Genomic DNA, 25,160 nt, shown 5'->3' on the forward strand with positions numbered 1-25,160 from the left:
ACAAAAACACAAATGATAGAAAAGTGTGTTTGTATACAAACATCTTTCACTTATTATAACAAAAAAATGTTTCTATACTTTTCCATTAACTCCCCGGGGCCTTGATCCATTCCAACCATATCACGTTCTTGCACCACAGCATCAAGAAAGGCATACTCCCAAAACTGCATTTTGTCCCAAAGTGAAGGACGCTCTTTTCCTATTTAATTTATTGAACTAGAAGTTAAAATGATATATTAATAATTCTAAAAACTTCCATTTTATAAAAATCAAGACATCAGTTCTTCTAACGAGAGATATGTTTTTATAAGTAATTTTTAAGCATGTTCACAAGTCTGTTAACCTACTTTGTCCAGTCTTTTGTTTATAAGTATGTCAAAATACATGTATGGAACTTAGTTTCTGCCTTTTACAAGGTTTCCCATGTAAACCTGATCATTTCATTGTATACTTTATTCCTATAGATGTAAAAATATAAAATTGTATTTACTTCTAACAACATCATGTTGTTAGCATTCAGAAAAAAATTCAAAATTTATAACTATAAACATCATTTTACTATACACCACTTATTAAACCAAACCTTTACAGCTATATTCAAATTATTTCTCAATATATTCTAGTTTGTCAGTGACATATAACATTTCTCGTAGAAAGAGTCTCTAGCTGAAATTAAATCGGTATTCAAGAAATTTACATATAGGTGTTTTGACACATTATTTTTTTGCATCAAACAATTTCATAAATTCTAGTGTAAGGATCAGCAAAAACTTTAAACAAACTGAACAAGATGATGCAGTGTTTATAAATGATCAACCTTCTAAACACATTGCAGGCACCCATCTTATTTATAACTTTCTCATTAAAAATCTCAAACACGTTACAAAATGCCAGGTATTTATTTTTCAAGAAAAAACAAATTTATATATCAATTATTATTAAGGAATATTTTCATACTATTCTTTGACATTAAAATACGTTTTCAAACATTAAATAGCTTTAATTTTTTTACTTTTAGACATTTAATTAACAGTTATGAAAGAATGAGACTACAGTAACACATGCTGATAGCAGAACCATATTCACTTACACTCTGTAAAAATCACATATTTAAATTTACATATATACAAATACAACAAGAAAAACATATTAAAAGTTGTTCACTCTCATAGTTCATATAAAAAAAATTATTTTATTTATACCATCAAGTACCAGTAATTATGAGAAAATGTTTATAAACATCTTCAAGTTAAGGACTAATGATTAAACAATAAGCCTTATCTAAATCTTACCAATTAAACCCTCATACAAGTATCTCCTTACAGCTTCATGATCAGGATTAGATGACGTGCTCACAATGCTACCTCTATGGTACTGGAGACCCATACTTAGGCTACTTTTACTACTCCAAACACTGGGGGTTCGCTTTTCTCGTGCAACAGGAAACTGATAAAACATTACGTGCATTTTTTTCTATATATTGCACTTTGAAATAAACAATTTAAATTGACATTACTTGTGCTAATATGATGCTTGAAATAAGTTTTATAGTCATCAAATTTATTGCATCTTATGAATACAAAATAACATTTAATCTATTAACATAACCAAAACTATAATTTATCAGTAAAGAAATTTCTCTATTAACAAAATTTATTTAATAAAAAAAAAAAGTGTAAGATTATTGACTCACCCATGATTTGAAAATAGTAAAAATGGCAAGATTTATAAATAAACAATTCTTGTTTGTCAGTCTACCAAAAGAAATTAACACTTAAAAAAAACTTATGGAAATGGTTTTATATAGAACTTAAGAAAAACTCTTCAATAACTCAGAAATTAAACAAATGTAAAATTAAGTACATAAAATAATCAATCCAAAACACAGACATAATATAGCTCTATATATAATATATAAGAAAAAGACTTTTCAATCTTCTTAAGCATACATATAGATCACTTGATTAGATTATGGTATAACCTATTAAATAACAATTATTATTTTATACAAACAAGTATAGGCTTTTCTTACATTCCCTGACTCAACTTCACTGTCTGAAGCAGTGGATCTGTACATATTCTGGTCACCCAAAGAAGTCCGACAAAATGTTGGATTAGTAGTTAAACTTCCAGATTCACTAGCATTAGAACTAGCTACTGCTGTATCTGATCCACCAGTCACTCCTTCAGAAGCTTGCTATTCACAGCATGTATTTACACAGAAACTTTAAATGATACATTATACTTAAAAAAGTCTAGCATACAAAAAATACATTAAAAAATGAGAAAGAAAAAAACATCCAAATACATCATTAATGCTCAGAGAAGACTTTTCTATTTTCTTTCCTTTTTGTCTAAGATTGTTAGGTAAAGTCCAATTAGGCTTAAAATGCAGATGAAGATTTTTCAAGAATTATTTATGGGCTAAGTTTGATGATGATGAGTATTTCCTATAAATATAGTTATCGTTCATTAGTGGCTATACTAAGAACTTAGAAATGTTCCATATCAATGGGTGAATCACATTCTCTATACATATAACATTAAACATGCAATATGTTAATTTCTCACATTTTCTGATTCAAATACTGCCATTTTAAATTGAAAAATTTTTTTATTACATCATAATTTATGTTTGCAGAAAAATACTAAATATTAAAACAAATTTAATGCATTGATCATACACTCTCTTAGTTATAATGAAATATATAATAAAGATTGAAAAATACATCTACACTGAATGCATGTCTGTTAGTTAGGTTTTAAAAAAATAAAACAATTATCAACAATTTGTGTTTTAGCTATTATTTCTCAGATAGGATCAAATGTAGAAACATAAAATGATTATTCAGTAGTATTCAGTAATGAATTTTTACCTCCATCTCAAGACTTGTCATATTTGAAAACAACAGGTTTCGTTTAGTAGCAATGAAAGTACGAAGTGAATCATTTGTTTCTCCAAGTTCAGAACTCTCTGGTGAAACTGTTACATTAACATGGAATTCTGGTGAGAGTGATGAATCCTTGTGTTGATGAGGACTTAGTTCTGATCCTAGAAAACATGGGCCATGTTCAGAACAAAAGGTACCATGATTTAATTCTAAAAGAGAAAAAAACACACACTATGCTAAGATATTTCTATATAATGATTAAAGACCCTATAGATCATATGATAATTAAGATGGAGATTCAGCATGAAAATGAAATATGTATTAGATTATACTGATTCAAAAATTTTAGCAAAGCTACATGAGGGCAATCTACACTAGCAGTCCTTAATTTTGAACCAACAGACTAGATGCCTTTCTTCTAGTCTATTGATTCAAATTAAGGACCAACTTTTGGGCTACTCTAATTAAATAGTGAGTTATCTTGATCACTCTTATAGCAAACTCATAGCTCCAAAGATCAGAGTGCAGTTTTGTGGCAACAGAACATGAACCATGGACCCTAAGTGCAATCTAGTAAACTAACCACCATTCCATGTCTGGCCACCAAATTAGAAGTATTAATTATACACACATTATATATGATGTAATGATAAGTATATAAAACACAATTCAGAAAAATCATCAATTAAACAGTTATATGTGATATAATGACACACATGTATACAGGGGGGTTTGAGGGGGTTTGGTAGGTAAAACCACTGTTTTTGTGATGTAATAAAATCATGCTTATATAGTCATAGTGCAGTTGCTTATGGTGTTTACTTTTTTACATAGTCTACATTCTTCTGATGAAGTATTAGCATTTTTTGGTTTGAAATAATTGCATGCCCCCAGACCCCCATAGCACCAGCATGCTTTGCATGCTGATTGTGTTTTGCACAACACGTGTTGGCTTTTGATCTCACAAATTAGAACCCCATTTCAAACATTCTGTCTTTGGGCATGAATGGTGCATTTATGTTGTACATAAAAAGGATATAAAACTATAACAATAAATTAATTTTTTATCATATTCAAGAATCAAGTTTTTTAAATTACACCAAAAATAAGGTGTTTAAGGTAAAGTAAAAGAACTGAAAAGTTAAGTTTAATAATTTTCCATTCCACATTAAAAGTTTCCTAATTATGCTCGATACTGAAAAACTAATTAGCAAGTTTATATATATACAATATTGGAAATAAGTGCAAAATGCAAATATTATGGGATTGATTTCCCTCTACTGTATGAAAATGAGCTGCACCGCAGTACAGTCACATGTGGATAGTTTACAATGTTATTCGGTGTTATAAACCAATCAGATGGTGCCACATCAGCAAATCACTTATAAAAAATACAGGCAGTTATAATATTTCCAGCAATAGTGTGGCTCCCAGGTCAGAAATGCCAAATATGTAGAAATCAAAGTTCTGGTTGACAAAGCTACTCGCTGTGACAGATTAAGGTGAAATTTAAAGCTTCAGTAGAAACTGTATAGAAATTTTGATGAGAATACATAAAACTAGTACTGACAATCCAGTACAGATCTTGTCAATGACTTAGCCATAAGTCCATACATTTCTGGTCAAACAAGCTAATTCCTCCCATTGAAGCATTGTAATTGCAGGCCTCACTTGGCTTTTTCACATCCCTAAATCCAGTCTCTGACTGCTTGGATTGAATTTGTTTACAAGTGTAGCCATTATTATCGATAGTTGAGAAGAAGTTGACCCTTGCAGCATCATGCCAGGATCAGACAAGCATATCACCCTTTTTGTAATAAATAAGATCATCACCTTTCTTCAGCTGTAACCTTGCTGGTCTAATTTCTTCTGGAAATCCCCTTCTATTCAATCTCACAGTTCCATAGGCACCAGTATCCTGTTCCTTGAGGGCTTCAAAGAGGCCAGGGCTGGAGTAGAAGTTATCAACATATAAATGGTGGCCAAGGTTCAAATATCCATTATTGTCCATCAGTTTCATAACAACATTATGACTAGAATCTTGCTCTGGTGCCACAGGGTTGTTGTCTCTACCAGTATAAACATCCCAGTCAAGAGATAACCCGACTTGCTCTCACACAATGGCCACAGTTTTATACCCCACCTTGTGGGTTTATTCAGCATGTACTGATGAAAGTATATCCATCCCTTGAACTTCCTCATCAATTGTAAGTTCATGACGTGGAATGTAATACTGCTTATACAGTGGCTTCACAATGTTCATGAGGGGAGCAATTTTATACAAAGAATCATATCCTTCCTCTCTATGTGGAACCCTTTGAGAATTTTTCACAAAAATAAAGGAACGAACTGATCAGGTGGTAATGATTGTGTGGTAGTACATATCAATAATCAGGGGACTGGGCCATACCAAGTTGCCCAGTAGTGACTAATCCTTGGCTTGAAACACAATCCCATCATTATCTGCAAGCCAACATAGGCTTTGATTTTCATCTGTAGTACACTCAACCCAATCATTGTAGCAAGAATTTTCAGGGAGGTCCAGAGTGTAGGTGTTAGTCATCTCACAAATAAGCTCAAATGCTTCCTGAGGGAATAACAAGTAGAAATAATCTACAGGGTGATTACCATCAGGGCCAGACCTTTTGGCATAAGCTGAGCACCAAATTGGGATATAATTGTCATAATCATAATCATCATCAATGACCCACTCATGATCAGCATCAGCCACACCCTCTTGGCTACCATCATCATCACTGTCCTCATGCACTACATCATGTGTATTATCATTACTTACAGCATTATCGGTATCTTTGTCACTGTTTTCCCAATTGTCATCACCAAATTTACTCCATTCTGAGTCTGAATCTCACATTATTTTGCTCAATACATCCTCTGTGGCAAGCCATTGTTTTTGTTTACGTTTACCTGTTGACATGGTTTCGGTCAGTGCCCTCAAATTGGGTCAAAAGTCAAGAATTTCACAAAAATAACACCCATAATTGAGGAAACTACACAAAATTACATTGTGGGTGCCTAGAAACAGTGCAGGTGAGGCACGGAATATATTACAGACTGGTAAATGGAACTATGTCAGGAATTTGACTTAAGTCGCATTCAGCACTCTACCTGGAATTCGACTAAAGTCGCATACAGCAGTGAAAGGGTTAAGATTCATATGCGTGATATCTTTTCCTCAGAATCAAGACCTGATGAACAATGATTCATCTTTCAGCAAGACAATGATCCCAAACATGCAGCAAATGTGGTGAAACGATATCTGGAAGCAAAAGGAGGCTGATGGACACTCATAATAATGACCTGAAATGCTGAAAGTCCCAGTATTGATGTTATTAAGGTTATAAAGACTTGTATGAAAACTGAGGAAATTAAGTAGAAATCAACAACTTTGCTGAATTGTGGGGATTAAGATGGAATAAAATTTCTCAATATACATGAATAACTTTATAACAGTATAAAAAAAAATTACTCCAATCTTTACAGCAAATACAACTTATTTGCTTTTGTTCTATACTTTCTGTAATAATGTATTCCATTAAAAATGAATTAACCATTTAGTTGCAATTACTCAATTGTTTGTATCTGTGTGTGTGTGTGTGTGTGACCTGTTCGTTTCATGATTATTTTCAATACCATATACAAGCTATTAATGGTATGTCATTAGGCCAGTAAAATAATGTGTATTTATTGCTAATAGAACCATCATTCCAAGTACTTAATACCAAAATAATGAATTAACCAAATTTAACCAGCTAGGAGAAGGCCTAATTATACAACATAACATTTATAGACCAGCAGTTGAGGTCAAAATAACCACCTCTATCAGTCTGAAAAGAAACCAGAATACACCAAAATACTGGTAAACCTTGAATGATCATACTAGGTACATTAGGAAGAAACTAGAATACATAACTTCAGTCAAGGAAAACAAACACATTACAGTGTTATGGCAGAAAAACCAAAAACACAAGTCATACATAGAATATTATTCATTAAATTAGGCCAAGAACAAAGAAATAGTTATGTAAAAGCATGATCTTTGTCTTGATCAGAACTGAACACTGCTCTCCCATCAAGCAGAGTACACCAGGTAATGTGATCTATGCTAGTGACTGTCAGTTCCAGGATTTGTCTCCATTTTCATATCTGACTTCTCTAATGTTGCACAGCATTATTATCACCTTTAACAAGTGCAAAGACCTAACTTATAGGTTCCAATGGAAGTAAATTTGCTCACATTTGATTGTTTCCTCATCTAAGCACGTGTAAAACTACACATTTTTCAGCAAAACTGTACACAACATTTAGTATACTTTTATATTAATTACTACATTTTGTATTGTTTAAAAAATATACTACAGATGCCATTTTCTTTATACATGAATTGAGAGAAGTTCTTGAACAAATACACTTAACAAAAAGATAAATCGGAAACTTTTGAAAATTATAATAAAAACAGAAATCACTTTGAAAGGTAACAATTGATGGTTTTATGGTAGAAGAGTCACATTTAGTTGCAGTACAGTAGTTTATTTAAAGACAGGTTTTGTTTTTGATTTGTACACTGCATGCCGAATAACAGTAATATTCAATCTCAATAATACCAAGCTATCAGGTCTTAATTAAGTTTTAAATGCTAGTAACAAATAACTGTATACTATTTAGCTTACCTCCTGTCTGGTCAAGTTTCCCTGATTCCATACATTGTCTGTACAGGTTCTCTCCACTACCAAATGGGGTACTTCCCTGAATAAATGTACACTACTTTCTCAATTACATAGTACTAATCATAAAACAACTTAGCATAGAACTGTATAAACAACAGATATTTTATTTATCTTAAGTAACTTTAGTGAACAAAATCAACATATATCTGGGGAGAGGGTTGAAATATAAAAAAAACAAGTAAAAGTTATGAATTTTTTCACTGACTGTTGCATTAAAAAGTATCAGGAATCAGAATTAAAAGTAACTAATGCAGGCTTAAATATATGAAATGTAAGCATATATTTAACCCAAAACAACTGCTGTTTTTAAAAAAAAATGATTACTTGAGATAGCGATGCAGATGCAGTGGTGCTAGTATCCATGTGTTGTTCTTCTGTTGGATCTTGAGCCCAATAATGAGTGTGCGCTATCTCTAGGGCTTGAAGGGCACTGGCCATACCACCAAGTCCATTATTTGCATATGTGTATTCTAGCCCAGATACAACAGCAAGCAGTAATTTGATCATGCCTTTCCACACAGCCTTTGGCAGACACTTAAACAGGAGACATAAAGATTCTCTTTATCTAACCCAACACTTAACAGTTCAAATAAAAAATCAAATACTTTATGATGTATTAATTCAGCAGAATAGTGTTTTGTAATGCAACAAATGGAGAAATTGATTTTATTAATGTCTTTAGCTTTCAGTTTTTTCCACCTAATTGTTTTGCTTTTGTAATTGGTAACTTAAGTTTTGTATTTTTATGCAGGTTTTCACACTTTTTATTCACACTTAACATCAATCGTTCTGATTTTAAAAATTTGAATTTCTTCAGTACTTGATATTTTTGATTTTCATGGAATTCTAACAACTGAAAAGACATCCAGAGTTACATCTAGCAAGTGCTTTTCAATCTGTTACTTTTTAATGAGGCTTTGATAATCATATCTAAAAATTTAGGTAGGTGAGATACAAACACTTACCACATCTTCTATACGATCATCAGGTCCAGTTTTTCTATTGACCGTTTTGTTGAGAGCACTAACAACCTGATTTCTATAATTTTCATCTTCCATTAACCTCTTGATCCTGTTTAGTTTTAACCAGCCCACTCCCTCTCCATCAAATACACCATTAATGATTTCATTGAGAAATTGCTGATTTTCACTGTGAAATACAAAAGAAAAAACTTCATAATCTATTTTTGAATACACAGACTTACAGCAAACATAAAACTTAATTATTGGTATTAGATTATTTCTATTTACTAAAAATAAGCTTCCTAATCACAAGCTTTTGAACAAAGTTTTTCTTTTTGAACTAAATGATCTTGAATGTATCATACATGAGTTATCACATAATGGGCAATTAGTTGGTCATTTTATAATTTTCTTTAGATAAGTTAAAGATTTGCTGTTTAGGTTTAAACCAATCTATAAACACACAATTTACCAACACTCCCTGAGCTGGTGCCACCAAATTATCTATTTTTTAATACTGAAAAACTCAAGTGTGCTAATGATTATGAACAAAACTACAGATATGTACTTTATTATACATGCAGCAGTAACACATAAAGAAACACTATCCCCATGTATCAGAATGAATTATTAATTTTGATTCCTAAACAACTGTTCCTGTAATTTAATTACCACAAATGTAAAGTCTCAAACTCAAAATATGTTCAGTTTTTCATGTTTATGTTTAAGTTCAAAAATCAGCACTAAGACTGTAATGCTGAAAATGATTTGAACTTTTTGAACATAAAGAATAGAAAGAAACTCCACCTGTGGGTTGTACTATGAGCTTCCACATTCTGAAGATGTACCATTTCTTGTTGTCTTTTTTGTTGGTTCAGCACTAAGACTGTAATGCTGAAAATGATTTGAACTTTTAAAACATAAAGAACAGAAAGAAACTCCTCCTGTGGGTTGTACTATGAGCTTCCACATTCTGAAGATGTACCATTTCTTGTTGTCTTTTTTGTTGGTTCAGCACTAAGACTGTAATGCTGAAAATGATTTGAACTTTTAAAACATAAAGAATAGAAAGAAACTCCACCTGTGGGTTGTAGTATGAGCTTCCACATTCTGAAGATGTTCCATTTCTTGTTGTCTTTTTTGTTGGTTGGTACTGTGCTTAATTAGATGTGTTCTTTCCACTAAGGCTTTGCGTCCTGTTGATAAATACACAGGTTTTACTTTTGTTAATGAAAATTTCTGTATGTGTGTGTGTGCCACTCACTTGCGCATAAATGAGAAAAAAATAAAAACATTTAGACAGGACAGAAATTTTGAATTTTCATATTCACATATTGCTGGTAATTAATAGCTCCTAAGGGAAGGTATCTTTTTTTATGCCATATGTTTAAAAATAAAATTTTTTAATGCACACAAAATATCCTCCAATTTCAAAATACAGTTCTATGTAATAAGTTCATATTAAAAACACATCCACATAAATAAGCATACACTTTAAGGATAGAGGAGCATTAAAGTAACATCTGGGTAACAAAAAAAGAAAAAAAAAGAACTAATAATCTTGAAAACTATTGTTGTTTTGCTTTTAGAGCAAAACCACATTGGGCTATCTGCTGTGTCCACTGTGGATAAATGATCCCCAGATTTTAGTGTTGTAAGTCTGTAAGCTTATCATTGACCCCCCAAGGGACTTAGAAAGCAAGAGATAATTACATGTTAAGTTAAACAATCCATCAAACTGAGCTCTTGCAATGTATCTCATATGAAAATTTAAGCAATATTATTTTATCTTAAAAATAATAAATCCCATGTAAGTGATAAATTATTCCTGGATAATTTTATATTCAATTAAATTAATTGATAAAGAATACCTCTGAATTTAAGGAAAATAATGACATTTCTCACCTTTTGGGAAAGGCCCAAAAGGTTGACTTCGTTCCCTGGCCCTGATAGACTGACCTCTTTGCCCACCTGCAGTAAATCAAAGCAATTTAGTAAACACAAAAAAATGTTCGTTATACTTCCAGAAGAAAGTAATTAAAAATACAATTAAGCCAATGTTTGACATTTGCTATCAGACACATCTGTGTTCAATTTAGTTTGTATGCTATATATACATAATTGCAAATACATAATTAAATAAGTAAAAGCAATCAAATGTATGACCAAGTTTTTACACCTATATCAAATATCTATAGCAAATTATGTATCAATCTAGTTACAGGAATAAGGAAAAAATAATTCTTTTTTATCAATTAGAAAAATATTAATGTTAACACACATGACAAGCATACATGATTAAGCATAACAGCAAAATGTTGTAGACTTCTCACAAAGCCAGTAAGTCTGATAATGTAAATTTTACATTCAAAAAGACAGTTATTGCAATCCATGTATATATATATTACTTTATTATAGCTTTAAAATAGAAAGCAATATATATATGTTACATGATTTATCAAAATCCACTAGTTCCTAAGAATTATTAGATGTGCAATTGAGAAAAGAAATGGTACACTGTTTCTTTCACTAGCATTTAATTGGTCTAAACACTGTTCTAAAATAACGAATATTTCAAAATACATCCAGGGAGAGGAAATCCAAGGGATCTGCACCCACCTCCAATGGAAAACAAAACAAAAGTGGAGGAAATAACAAAACATTAAATAAAGAGAAAAATAAAGATATATATGGTAGAAATATAACATTTAATTGTTTTCAGTTATGCTCCTATTCTTGTATGGAAATGGAGGTCTGGACCATTAGTGTTAAAGATAGTCACAAGGGATCTTTTTCTTCCAAAATATTATGATCAATGTAAAACCAACCACAAGTCTTTAAAGGAGCCCTTTTCAACATTATAACTATCAAACATTCCACCTCTCTCTCTAGTCTATCAGTGAACAGCACTTAATTCTGGAAAATCTTTTCAAGATCTTAATTCTAACAGTGCTACTCAAATGAAAATATGTTCTCAATAGAAGCTAAAACTGTCATTTGGATTTCTTATTGATAATGTGAAAATTAATGGAAAGTGTTGGGAATTGGACATAGAAAGATTTAAAATATCCAAAACTTCAGCTTCTTGGGGGGGGGGGGGAGGAGGATAAACCCCCCTCTAGACTCTATTTAGATCCTCCCTTGCTCGTTTATGCTGAATTACTGCTTCTTAATACTACTAAATCATAAGATGCATAATTAATATAATCATAATGTAATTTCTTCAAGGCTGATTAGTTATAGATCTGATTGTTACATAATAATAAAAAACAGAAAAGCAAACAAATTTGTAACAAAATGTTGAAAAAAGGTTGAGAAAATGAACTATTATGAGCTTGTAGGTGCTTGTTTGAATGAAAAGGTCAAAGTGAACAGACAATTATTTCAGTTGGTAAACAAAAGTGTGATCAACACAAAAAGATACTTGCTTTCAAAAAGCGATAATTTTTTTTGTTAGAAACAAACAAGAAAAATATTACCAAATGTATAGTAGAATTTTAGGCATAAGAATTACAATAAGTTCAAGAGAAATGATGTATTAATCAGGTAACTAAAGCATACTGTGTGACATGTAAACAAGTACTTATATACACAAAAATACACAAAAGAAAAAATAAAGATCAGATAAAAATATCATGAGAGAAATTGGAAAAACAAATACAGAAGAAAGCACATATAAAAAATTCCCTATTAATTTCATTTTATACAGTAATTACTAAAAATAATTTCCAGGTATATGGGAAATATGAAGTGCCCTAAAGCTTAAAGAGAAAAAATAAAAAGACAAATTCCACATTGCAAAAAGGATTAATAAAGTATTAAGTTACATCAATTACTTTAGAACATTAAACAAGATATTCCAATACACAAAAATTCTGTTATCAACATGAATTCATGCCAGGGGCAATAGATAATAAAATTCTGCTATTCTCACTAGTTTACTTGAAAACACATGTAGGTGAATTGAACTTATTATGCATTAACAACGTACAAAGTATTTGAATTGTTGGAAGCATCCCATAAAACTTAGCATTAATAAGGTATAAAATAACTAAAAAAGGAATTATAACAGAATAGTTCAAATACAGTGATATATATTTTAACTATTCTTTTATATCCAAATTTTATCTGTTTTGTACCCCTTATTATATTACCATATAGCAAGGGACAAACAAACATACAAAATTAAAGGTAAACTCCATTTAAGTTGACTCATTGGGAGAAATGCCTGAAAACATGGTAATCCATAAAGAGGAAATTTTATACCAAGACACTGTGAGATCTGGATTCTACCGTTAAAATTACTTTTAAGAAAACATTACTGATAGAGAAATAAAGCTTTTAGTCTACTTCACATTCAACAATGTTCATATTCTGTTCCTTCTTCATGTTTTCACAACTGAAGATTTAGTGGCAGTGGACTCATCTTCTGATTGAATGCTGGATTTCTTATCTTAATTGTAAGAAGTTCTAGCATTCTAAGCTGGAATTCTTCTCTGGAATGGAGGATTATGCAAAAGAAATTGGAGGTTGGAACAACATCACATTACTTAAGACAGTATCTGGTAATACTACTGGTGTTGTAAGTTTTAGTATTGCAGTGTTCTTTTATTCAACTGCAGAGCCTTCTAGTGGTTGATCCAATATATTTTTGGCTGCACCTTGAGCACATGAACTCATATACCACTAATGATGTACTCAGTGGATGTTGTTTGTGTTTAAAGTTGAAGAGCTCTTTTAACTTATACTCTGGTTTTAAAGATACATTTTAACTGAACTTGTGAATGTAGTTGTTTGATAATTTTCTTCTTAATCATGTATGAAATATGACTAAGTAGGGCAGTGGGATCCAAACTTTTTTCAATGAAGACTCCCTAACCTACTTACCTTGATTTTTTTTATGTTCTTATATATTCTTCCTTTGATGAAACTCTCTTATGACACCCTAAGCAACTTGTTGCAACACACATTTTGGAAACCACTGAAGTAGGGAGTGACTACAGTAACAGTTTCTTCTTCAGAACATCTAACATCACAACAGATGGGGTATTTAGTTTTCAGTTTTTGTGTGGATTATTCTAATTAGGAATTACAACAGAAAACACTTTCTTCCAAACATTTGTTTAATGTTTTCAACTTATGCTTCAAAAAGGTTCTGGTTTCCTGATATTTTAAATACTCTGTACAGAAGAATTTTATCCAGATTTTTTTAAAGACTGAAGTAATGAAACTTTCAAAATGTGAACAAATTCTGAAAGTGGGTTTATGATAGACTTTAGTGGTAAGTATACCCTAGTTATTAAGGACATGAACACCTAAAAATGAGAACTTGTCATTCTGTTGATTTTCAACACTAAACTTTATATTGGAATAAATGTTTAGAATTTAAAAATTGGAGAAATTCACCTACTTACTCAACATTGTTAATACACATGTTTAAAACATTCAGGATAGGTCTGTAACTAAACTTTTTCATACAAGTACAGGAAAAGGTTAGCACTATCTCAGCACTATTTCAGGTATTATTAAGAAAACACTATTGAACAGCTAAATCCACATGCTCAGTTAAGTCATATCTTTAAAACACAATCTAAGTTAAAAAGATTCTGCAATTTTTAATGACAAACATTCTTTGAATATCTCACTAGTGGTATACGAATTCACATGCCTGAGTTTAAACCAGGGATATAGTGGATCAACCATTAAATGGCTCTGCAGTAAACTAAAATAACATGGTAATGTTAAAACTTCAACACCAATAAATTTATCAACCACTGTTTAAATTAATGTGGTACTGTGTATATGTCCAGTTTCTTCTGCATTATTCTATGTTCCCAGGAAGAATTCCAATTTTGAATGCTAGTATTTTTTGCGATTAAGCTAAGAAAACCACCTCTTAGCCAGAAGTTGAACACATTGCCACTACATCTTTAACTATGGAAATTTAAAGGAGCAAGAGAACAGGAATTTCATTTGTTGATAGGGAAATGCATTAAAAATTGTATGTTAATTAACATTATGCTTTTTTTTAATTCTGAAATTCTGTTACCAAATTAAGATTTGAACCTCAAGACCCATATGAGATGTGTAGTTTTACTCAAATATGTCATATTCTTATAGGTTACAGGGATAATTCCTAAATTATGCTAATGATAATTAAGTCACTAAAACAGTGAAAAACACATTATCAGAAAATTACCACAATAATGCTACAATAATTGTGGTAAATGTTTTTTAGAGTTCACTTTTTCTATAAGTTATTTATCTAGTTATTTTTTGGCACAAAAATGCTGCACTTGGCTTACAACTTTTGCCACTAATATTGAAAAAGTTAAAAAAGGTTAAAGTACAACAAAAAATACACCAATGTCTAAAACTATAATAGAAAATATAACAGCATTTTGGAAGATTATCTTAAAAAGTATTTAATTTCCTGATCTTTCTTCCTGAGAAAGTTTTGTTGGAACCATTATTGACATGTTTTTCTTTACCCTAGGTATTAATAAAATAATGATGACAACAGCCCCATTTAAAAAAATATAAATAAATATATATATATATATATATATATTTTAGAGTGCATCTAATTTACTTAGTCAAAAATTTTATTTTGTAATTGCTAGTTGGCAAGGGGTGCAATAGTTGCCTTTTATTATAAGAATTAATTTTGTGCAGTATGAAACTCCTCCAATTATATCTTCAACTGCCACAAGCAAACCAAAGTTTGAAAAAAAAATGGGTATCATATCTCCACCAAATGAAATAGTTAATTACGAGGACTTAATGGTTTCAAGCTCAGAAGAATCTGATGTTGCTAATATTGCACTTTCTACATCAAAATCCCCAAATCCTAAAATAAATAAACAAATGAGGACACTGCTTCCAACGGCAGTGAGAGAAGCTGACTGTATTTCAGATAGAGCTTCTGCAGCCCTTACCTCAGCTGTTTTGGGAGATATGGGCATTATTCAATAAAATGACAATGCTAAAATTGTCGATAAAAACAAGATACAACACAATAAATCTAAGTTTCAAATGGACAGCAACTGCCTGTTGTAGAAACCTACAAAGAGAACTTTCTTTATGTGACCCTGGTACAATGAACCATTCTTGCTGATACAGCAGCAAATGGGATTTTATGTCTTTACGTCACAACTGCTAACCCATCCAAGAAGCTTAGTTTGTTAGTGAGATATGTAATTGAAGTGTATGCAATAGTTTGGTTTAATATCAAAAAACATCCCTCATGCAGCCATGGCTCACTGCACCTTTTTCTATTTGTAAGAAAATCATGTTTTCTTCCTGAATCAGAGAAATATGTGGTGGATAGAATAATCCAGAGAAATGCATATTTTGCCAAACTGGAAAATATGCTGCTTGCAATGCTTGGAGATGATTCTAAGCCTATCAGACAACTTGCTCTTCATAGAATATTAGCTGCTCAATCTACCTCAAATTCTAGCACAATGAGATAGTTTGTGGTTCTAAATATTATTACAACATTACACTGATCTAATAATGTGGACTGAGAATAGAGCCACTACTTACAAAAAATATAAGCAATGAAAGTTGGTGTCTTTCATTAATCAAGATGACATGCTAGTTTTCAGTTCAGAATGGTGTGTCACACACAAGCAGTCGAAAGGCATATTAAAATAGTAAGAAAAAATTCAGCAGCTGTTTGTGGCTATTGCAGAAGAAAGGATTCATTAAACTTCAATCTCATAAAATCATGAAAAAATTTAATAAGAAGCAATACATAATCCAGTAATTCTATTGTGCAGTGGAAAGATGGCTGGGTGGAACTCGACATGCAAATACCTCCTTGTGGGGAGTTCTGAGTAATTTAGGATTTGAAACTTCTAAATTAGCTAAACAAAGTTATGCTACTTTGATTTCTCATTGATTATGGATATTTTAAGGAAAATACTCCCCCCTCGTGGCAGTACAAGATATAATTTTAGAAGCCTGAAACTTACCCACATAATTGTTACCATTAAAAGGCACCAATCGCATACCCTGCTGATAATGATATAGAAAATAAATATTTTCGGTTCACCCTAATATATATATATATATGATATTCAAAAATTACCCCTCAAACCATTTCAAAAGTATTCCTACAAATATCTTTCACTTAAAATGATGTAAATAACATTCACAAAAACAAAAAACATAATGATTAAAACTGACATATCACAGTATTTCGCTTAGAAGGTAAACAACAATGTTTAAAATACACATACCAAACCATCCAGATATCATGCTGGAAGTCTGTGATGAGAGAGCATCAAGCTCATTACTCATGGTAGATATGAATGTGCCTGAACCACTATCTTTCAGTTTTTGAGGTTCTATTCCTTGTTTTGGTTTTTCTTTCGTAACTGGTTCTCCAAAAGACTGGAAATTCTGTGCATAAATTATGAACATTTTCTTTTATTTAATGCAATCAACATAGGTACAAAGTTTAAGTGTCTTACATTCAAAATTTTATAAAAATACTTTTTGTTTATGTTATACCAATTAGAATAGCATAAAATATTAGCTAATAATCCATATTTTAATAGATACAAGTTTTAAGTTCTTAATTCTACAAGGCAATAGTGTGACTCACATGACACATTTTCTCTTAGCATGTCATCATCCCTTTTTTATCCACCACTCTTGAAAAAGTATGAAATTAAACATAAAATATTCTCTATAAATTTGTCAATTTCACTCCCAGTACAAGATTTATTCCTGTGGGAAAGTTAACAACTAGCTTGGATGAATTTATAATAGCTCTTGTCTCATAGTTAGAAAGCCAGGAAATTTTTGAGAGGCAAGTGAATTTGTCTATTTTTTGCATATTATTAGTCTATATTCTATGGTGCATTATTTAATTAAATAGAAATTATTAAGTGAATTACTATAGTATAAAATATTAGGGTTATCTCTCTTCAAAGACCTGAGAGCAAGAAAAAATAAGATTGGGTAAGTATTTTATTTCTTGTTTTTCACATTTATTCTTTATTTATTATTATAAAAGTAACAAAATCTAAAAACATGAATATTTTTAAATTATTTAAGACTAGATTAGGTAAAATAAGTAATAATAATAATATAATTAAAATGGTTCAGGAGGCACACACACAAGAGCAGCTCTAGGTAATGTAATTCAATAGCATAACATGAGTTGCACATTCCATGAGTGATTTACAACTTATAATGGCATTGATAGTAATTATACAATAAGGCAATAAAACAATAAAATTTAATTACAAATAGATGTATACTGTTATGAACTTAGAGCTACAGGAGATAAACGAATGTTACAATTTGAAGTCATTCTAGGAAGAAAAAATGGTGATTTGGGTTTATTTTGATTTTTTTTTGGTGGTTACGAGGTCATTCAAATTGACTGATCCCATTTTGAGATAGGGTAGAAAAATAACAAATAAACTATAAAGTTTTATTGAAAAAAAACGTTTGAAATGCATTTAGGAGGTTTTAGGAATTGAACAAAGGAAATTTGAAATTTTTGAGATGAGGAAAAGTATTTTCAATTTTAACATGAAAATTATTTTGCACACAGACTATTCAAAACAAATACTCAATATATTAATGGACACATCTTTATTATACTTTATTAAAATTACTTCACTAAAGATATGATTTTTTTTGTATGTGTAAAGACATAATATGAACTGAAAGACTGCCAAATTTTGTGAAGATATACACACTATATTGAAAGTTAGAAATATTAAATCTATAAAGACTTTAATCGAGTACAAAAAAGTAACATGGTTGGTCAGATTGAACGAGCCTGTGTTGAAAGAGTTATTGATAAAATTAATTCAAAAATTTGAAGTTTCACAAAGAATTAAACTTCATTGCATTGTTAAAAAAAAAAGAAAAAGTTATATGCTAACTCTAGTGAATACAGTAGATGACAGCAAAATATTCCTATGATTCAGTTTCTTATTTACTGAATATTATTGTTGAATTTATCATATTCACACAATGCACATAAATACTTTTAGCCAAAATTATTGTTCCTTAGCCTGACCCGACACCATTTTTAAAGGTTAGGTCACAGATGAATCTTAATCAGTCACTTTGACAATTGCCAAAATATAGTAGCAAAATAAAAGTTAATCAATTTGAAATTGACTAGCTGTAAATAAAATGGAATTTTCTGATCACAAGTTTGAAAAACTTAAATTCTAAAGGAAGCATTTTAAATGTTTTTCACAAAAAGTGACTCTCAACAAGAGTTTGCTAATTTCAATACATATAAAATTATAGCCAAACTAAATCAATTTAGACCATAGGTGAAATTCTGTTGATACACAATGGTACTGAGTACCAGAATTTATTTTTTTAAGGTGGTAGTAGTATCAGTACTTATTTGAGCTGCTTTGTAATTTTTTGTGTTTCCATGTTGATTTCTTTTTCTTTTTCAAAAACAGATCCACTTCACCCAGCTAAGTACCTCTACTGTTTTGAGAATTTCCCACCTGATTTAGACGAATTTTTTTAAGATACAACTAGACACTATTTAGTAAGTTTACTGTGAAAAGGAAAAAATCAAAGGATAACAATGACACCCATCCTAGTCTGGAAAGGTTAAATTTTGACTTGTGTATTGTGTACTTGCTTGTTTGAATTTTAAACATTATTAATACAAAGTTTTATATTTCAAGTTTTCCCTATAGTGTGCTGGTTATATTTAAAGTATTTAATACATATTTATGATAGGTTAATTTAATCAATAACAGAAAGAAATAAGTTATGAAAACCACAGCTGTCTACTTATATCTAACTTGTCAAAATTAAAAATTAACATATTTCAGATTCTCAAGCTGGAAAAAAAATGTTTTATTATAAAATATTTGATACACAGAAACTAATCACAATGTAATATATAAACTTCAAATAAGAAATAATAAAATCATTAGTTCACCTTCAACAAAGACTTTTTACTAGCTTCCCTGGCAGGTTTTGTGGCTTCAATTGCAGACTTGCTGGCTTCCACAGCCACCTTGCCAGCTTCTTTGGCTGCATCTCTCACATCCTTAGCCATGGTTCCTAGAATAGATGGTTGGCTTGATTGCTGAGTGTTATTAGACCCACCAAGACTGCTAGCACGACTAAGCATACTGGTAATATTTATCATTCGACTGGGAGATGGTGTTCGAGGCGAAGCCTTGTCTGATAAGTGATCAGGCGTAAGCCACAAGCTTTCCATTTGCAGTTTTGCTGGCTTTGAAAAAAATTCTCCCAGCTTAGATGGGTATGAAAGATCTTTCTCTGGTGTAACTGATATCTGTACATTATTTCCAGTACCACCCGAGGAACTGCATGTTGTAATGGATGGCTGTGGTGACAACACAGACATGCTAGTTGATACTGATGGAGTAAAACTACTACTGATTTCTTCTTGGCTAAGTATAAGAGGAGACCCTTCTTCAGATCTTCCCTAAAAATATTATTGAGATTACACTAATGAGCAAAACAGCAAAGCTAGAAAGTTAGATATTTTAGAGAAAAAAATATCCCATAAAATAGTGCTGTTATACATGTTATTTTAATCTCATTTGATGAGAAATTTAAACACTGGTAACAAAAGGTGGTACTATCGGACAAGTTAATAGCATACAAGGTTACTAAATGAAAAAATGCAAAGATGTTAATTTGAAATAAAACAAAATTTATATGTGTGTAGTTAACTAGGTGATGAATTCTGAAACTTTAAAAACCATTTTTACTAGCAAAACAAATGTTTTAATGAACTATTAAGATTAACAACAAATTTTAACCACAAAAAATTTACAGTACAATCTGATTCCTACCCGTGTTTTACGTAACGGGAAAATATCCTGAGATTCCCTTCCTTTGACTTGTTTTGTTGCTACTTCCAAGTCTGCTTCAGCATGACAACTGAAGGAAGGGCTAATAAAAATGTAAAATATAAATTTTGTAATTTATTCTATAATTTGTTTTATTTATTCTTTAAAAAAATATATTGTAAGTCTCTTATATCAAAATAAATATTTAAATAGCATAGAGCAAAAATAGAAAAATATAGAAAGATCATATTTTAGGAACTGCCTTTTGATGAAAAAACATGTGGTTTTTAATATAACTAACATTACAGATTGACTATTGAGATGTTTTAACCACCATAATGTTTTTATGCTACTTATTTTTAATAGAAAAAGCTGATGAATATGTTGCAGTAAAACAGTTTTGAATAAGCAAATCAGCAAGTCATATGACAATCCTAGCCAATATATAGTTATGGTGGAACAGAATGTATAAAAGCTACATTCTGAAATAGTTTTACGTTTGTAGGTAGTGTGATGCCACTAAAAACTGAACACTTTTCGGAATGGCATGTAATAGCCCTTTCCAATGCATAAAAGTGTATTCAATTAGGGATTTGGAATTTCCAGGACAGAGGTATCTCTTGTTCTTAACAAAAACAAAATGGGACACCAGGACCATCCAGAAATAGACCTGTTAAAAGTCATATTACAACTGTGGTATGCAAAGTGCAGTGTCTTGTAGCAGGTGAAAATCCTCAGCCATCCATGTTACCAGGGCAACCATACATAACATAATCAATAAGAATTTCCAAGGAAGTGACATAATTCACATACACACAAGTTGCTTTAATGACATACCTGTTCAACTGTCACTGACCTCAAATAGCTGGAAAATGAAATGTGTATTCATGCTATTCCATGCAAAGACATACCAGTCAAGCCACTGGACTCAGTGCTTATGGATTTCTGTGTGTCAGAATTTTGAAACAGGCACTGGGAAACCATCATCCCCATATATTAGATGATTTATGGAAAGGAAGCAGGTAGTACGTGTGAGATTTGGACATGAAAGCCTTACAACAGAACTTTTTTAAATGGAAACTACAATGCAGGGCTATTGTCAAAATGTACACTCACCAGATAGAGCATGACCAGATGTGGCAACATGGATTGTAACAACGTTTTGAGGCTCCAAAAACATTTCAATATAACATACTCAACATCTATACAACAAATCACTTAGCTATAATCTTATTAATGACCTGTATCAGCACATTATAACTGTGTATTGCATACATGCAATGGCATAAGCAATACTTAAAACCAAAACTTCTACCTTGACACGGAAGAATCTGATGATGATGAGGATTCTGATTCTGAAAGTGATAGCTCCACATCAGTAGTAGCTGGATCATTGATTACTGGTAGCTGAAGAGAACTTGGTGGTTTGTACACAGTATGTTGATCCAACAAAGCTTCACTATAGCTTGGTTCTTCTACTGAGCGACCTAAGAAGGACATTTAACATTTTATTCATACTACATAGATATGACACACAATTTGATAAACACACACACATGTATTTATATCCTTTGTTTTCCACATCAAGCTGACTTAGCTATAACATAGATAAAAACGAAAACTAGACCTCTTTATTAATCAGATACTGATTGTATACACGAGTTAAAGAAAAAAATTTTAGTTGACCTAATATAAATATTCTTCAAATGTGTATTGAGTATCTAGAAATTATATAAGTATTTTTAATTAGCTTTGAAATCTGCTCCACTTAAAAAAAGCTGAGAGTATGTTTATATGACTGAAAAATAACAAAGATTAGCATTACCAGTAACTCCGCCACAAATTTCGCTGTTGAACATATCTTTCACAAATTCACTGAGTGAAGAATAGGAAGAACTAACACTGTCTGCATCATCACTTTCACTGGCACTTTCTTCTGTAAAATACTCAGTCTGTCATAACTTACAAATGTAGATATATATATATATGTATATACACAGAAAACACTGCAAGTTTTTAAGTTTGGGCATTCTTAAATAATTACGATCTTATTTAGTTTTCTTACTTTGTCATTAAATACACAAGACTCACACAAGCTTATAAAAACTAATGTTAAACTACACTTAATTGAAAAACAAATGTCTATAGAGGGTTGAGTACATTATATAAAAATGATTTTGGAGCCTCACTATATCTTTATAGTCCATGTTCCCTCATATGGTCATGCTCTATCTGATAACTGTACATCTTGACAATAACCCTGCAGTATAGTTTATATTGGAAAAGGGTCCATTGTAAGGTTGTCATATCCAAAAACACACCACTCCTTCCTATATGCTTTCCATAATCTGTCTAGTGTACAAGACCAATGCCTTCTCAGCACCCATTTAAAAAGTTAAATTACACAAAGATTCATATGGTACTGCATCCAGCTACTTGATTGGTATATCTTCACATGGCATACTATGAATCCCCACTTCATTCTCCAGTTGCTTGAGGTATTGTGATGATTGAACAGAGAGTATAACTGGAAGCCTTATCTTGCTGAAACCACATACTGTCATCTTCACTTTCAGATGAAAATCCTTCTTGATTATATTGCATACTGTTGTCTAGGGGATCATGGGTGGCTTTTGCCACTGACTTAAATGCACAGATTCTCACCTGTTACAAGATGCCAAACTTTGCTTACTGCATCTGGGATATGACTTATTGCAGATATCTTTCTAGATGATCCTGATGTTTGAAGTTGATCCATATTCTTTTGTTTTTCAATACCATAAAATACAATGGATACCCTCATCTTGGAAATTCTAAATACCAAACCTGAACACATCTTTATGATCTGAGTGTATGAATATTTTTCATTGGAAAAGGCTGTTACATATCCTTCCAGAAAGTAATAACTTTTTGATAGCATCACAGTACCTACAAAATGCCAAACTGTGTTGAAATGTAGTTCTCATACCTTTTGTTCCACCGTGACTTAGTATCTGCTGATGATTTGCATGTTCAAAATCATTTTATTATAATGAACTTGACCCTGTCCATTCCTTAACAAAGCTTGAAGGTTAGTCAGATGTAAAATATCATATCATAAACTAAATGGATTAATATGTTGATTTTACACATTTTTGAAGTAAAATAAATTTCAAACAGATACTTACTTCTGAAATACTGAAAACCTTTCCACGTTGAGTTGACTCGTGATGTCAACAAAAGACGTGACTAAAACATTTTTGAAAGTCCTTTTATGCATTGAAGAGCATGTGTCACTTACCCATAATTCTCCACCTTTCCACATAACTTATTGTGTAAGCATTAGAGGATCATTTGTAAGCTCTACTTTCATGCCTTAATTTTATTTTATTAAAAGTTGAAGTTGTGATAAAATTTTGGTTGTGCTGAGGTGGGAGGGAAAGTATTTTGGAGGTAAGTACCCCTTTAAAATTAATTTTAATTTTAAAAATGTCAAATTTAAATCAGGTAGATTTACCTCTGAAATTCTGAAAGCTAGAAATCCTACATTATAAATGAGGTGGGAACCAATTAACATGAAAATAAATTTAAAATATTAACTGCTATAGAGCAGGAATATAACCTAGACTACAAGTAATACTTAACCAAACAGTGTCTGAGTAGAATCCAGAACCAGAAAATAATGGGCAGAATTAGATTTGAGGGAGATAAATAGAGGGATCAGCATAAAAAGACTGGACCTAAAGGACACTCAGGCATTCTAATAGACAGGGTATCTCTTTACCCATGGTGTCCTTCAATTCAGGCAAAGGGATTAATTTTGTGAGTGGTAATGGTGTATTGAACATGTGGAACCAACAATAAGACACAGATGGTAGCATAAACAGGTAGGAGTAATACTGTATCATGCTCCTGGAATACAATGTTCTTGGTGGAGCTGTACAGACACATATTGTGAAAGTAAAAACTGCAAAAGCAGTAGCCCCTCTTCATCCACACTAAAAATAACCAGAGAGTTATATAAGAAGCCAAATTAGTAGACACTCAGGGGAAAAACTGAAGAAAGACCCAAGCAGACCCTAGGATGAGCTCAATAACATGAGGACAGTTCAGTGGGAAATCAAAATATGATAATATAAATAAATAAGTACAACAAAATAAACTAGATGATCCCCACCCTGGTTGGAGCTGATCTCAAGATATCTAGTGACAACAGTAATCCCATTTCTGAAATTTCTATCACCATGAAAGGACATAAACATGGAGGTGGGAAAGGTACCCAAAAATGCATCATTAGCTACCAGCTGGCCAGGAATGTCGAGAGCAAGCACAGGTCCTGGGGCAAACATCCTCGCTGGGCCCCCTTTCTCTCTCTCTTTTTTAACATTTTCAAGAATTTATTAAGAAGAAGATCCTAAATTAGGACAGCAACGAGCTCATAAACCAGACAAAATCATAGCAGCAGCCATTTTTACCACACAGTGTAAGCATAAAAATGTTAATAAAGTAACAAGAAATATCTATTAAATCTATAAAGTAACAAATACATATTAATTGTTACTCAAATTATTATTTCAGTCGTTTTTAATGTATCAAGCATCTACATACAAAGAAAAGCCAAAAACTATGGTTTTTATCATTAAATGAAGGTATAATCTAAAGATGCTTTGCAGGCTTTATGGCATAACCAGGTTTCATTTGCCCGGGCCCTTGCCCCCTTTGCCAAAGGACAAATTTAAACATGGTGTT

General features: G+C 31.5%; 1 protein-coding gene across 5 annotated transcripts in view; it reads right to left on the reverse strand.

Moving 5' to 3' along the window:
- LOC106462627 (MAP kinase-activating death domain protein-like) overlaps positions 1–25,160 on the reverse strand; it is a 100,087-nt gene that overhangs the window by 14,025 nt on the left and 60,902 nt on the right. For 2 of the 5 annotated variants that reach the window (XM_022389945.1, XM_022389944.1), the window contains exons 11-24: positions 22,258–22,368; positions 21,748–21,919; positions 20,436–20,535; positions 19,547–20,062; positions 16,848–17,010; positions 10,507–10,572; positions 9,683–9,797; positions 8,605–8,788; positions 7,964–8,173; positions 7,583–7,673; positions 2,877–3,100; positions 2,033–2,197; positions 1,293–1,446; positions 79–199 (exon numbers count right to left, since the gene is read on the reverse strand). In XM_022389945.1, the coding sequence (XP_022245653.1) occupies positions 79–199; positions 1,293–1,446; positions 2,033–2,197; positions 2,877–3,100; positions 7,583–7,673; positions 7,964–8,173; positions 8,605–8,788; positions 9,683–9,797; positions 10,507–10,572; positions 16,848–17,010; positions 19,547–20,062; positions 20,436–20,535; positions 21,748–21,919; positions 22,258–22,368 (2,392 nt within the window). The remainder of the gene's footprint in view (positions 1–78; positions 200–1,292; positions 1,447–2,032; positions 2,198–2,876; positions 3,101–7,582; positions 7,674–7,963; positions 8,174–8,604; positions 8,789–9,682; positions 9,798–10,506; positions 10,573–16,847; positions 17,011–19,546; positions 20,063–20,435; positions 20,536–21,747; positions 21,920–22,257; positions 22,369–25,160) is intronic. The other 3 variants (XM_022389948.1, XM_022389946.1, XM_022389947.1) reach the window with 3 other exon arrangements.

The sequence above is a fragment of the Limulus polyphemus genome, unplaced genomic scaffold (assembly GCF_000517525.1).
Source record: "Limulus polyphemus unplaced genomic scaffold, Limulus_polyphemus-2.1.2 Scaffold1213, whole genome shotgun sequence".
Lineage (NCBI taxonomy): Eukaryota > Metazoa > Arthropoda > Merostomata > Xiphosura > Limulidae > Limulus > Limulus polyphemus.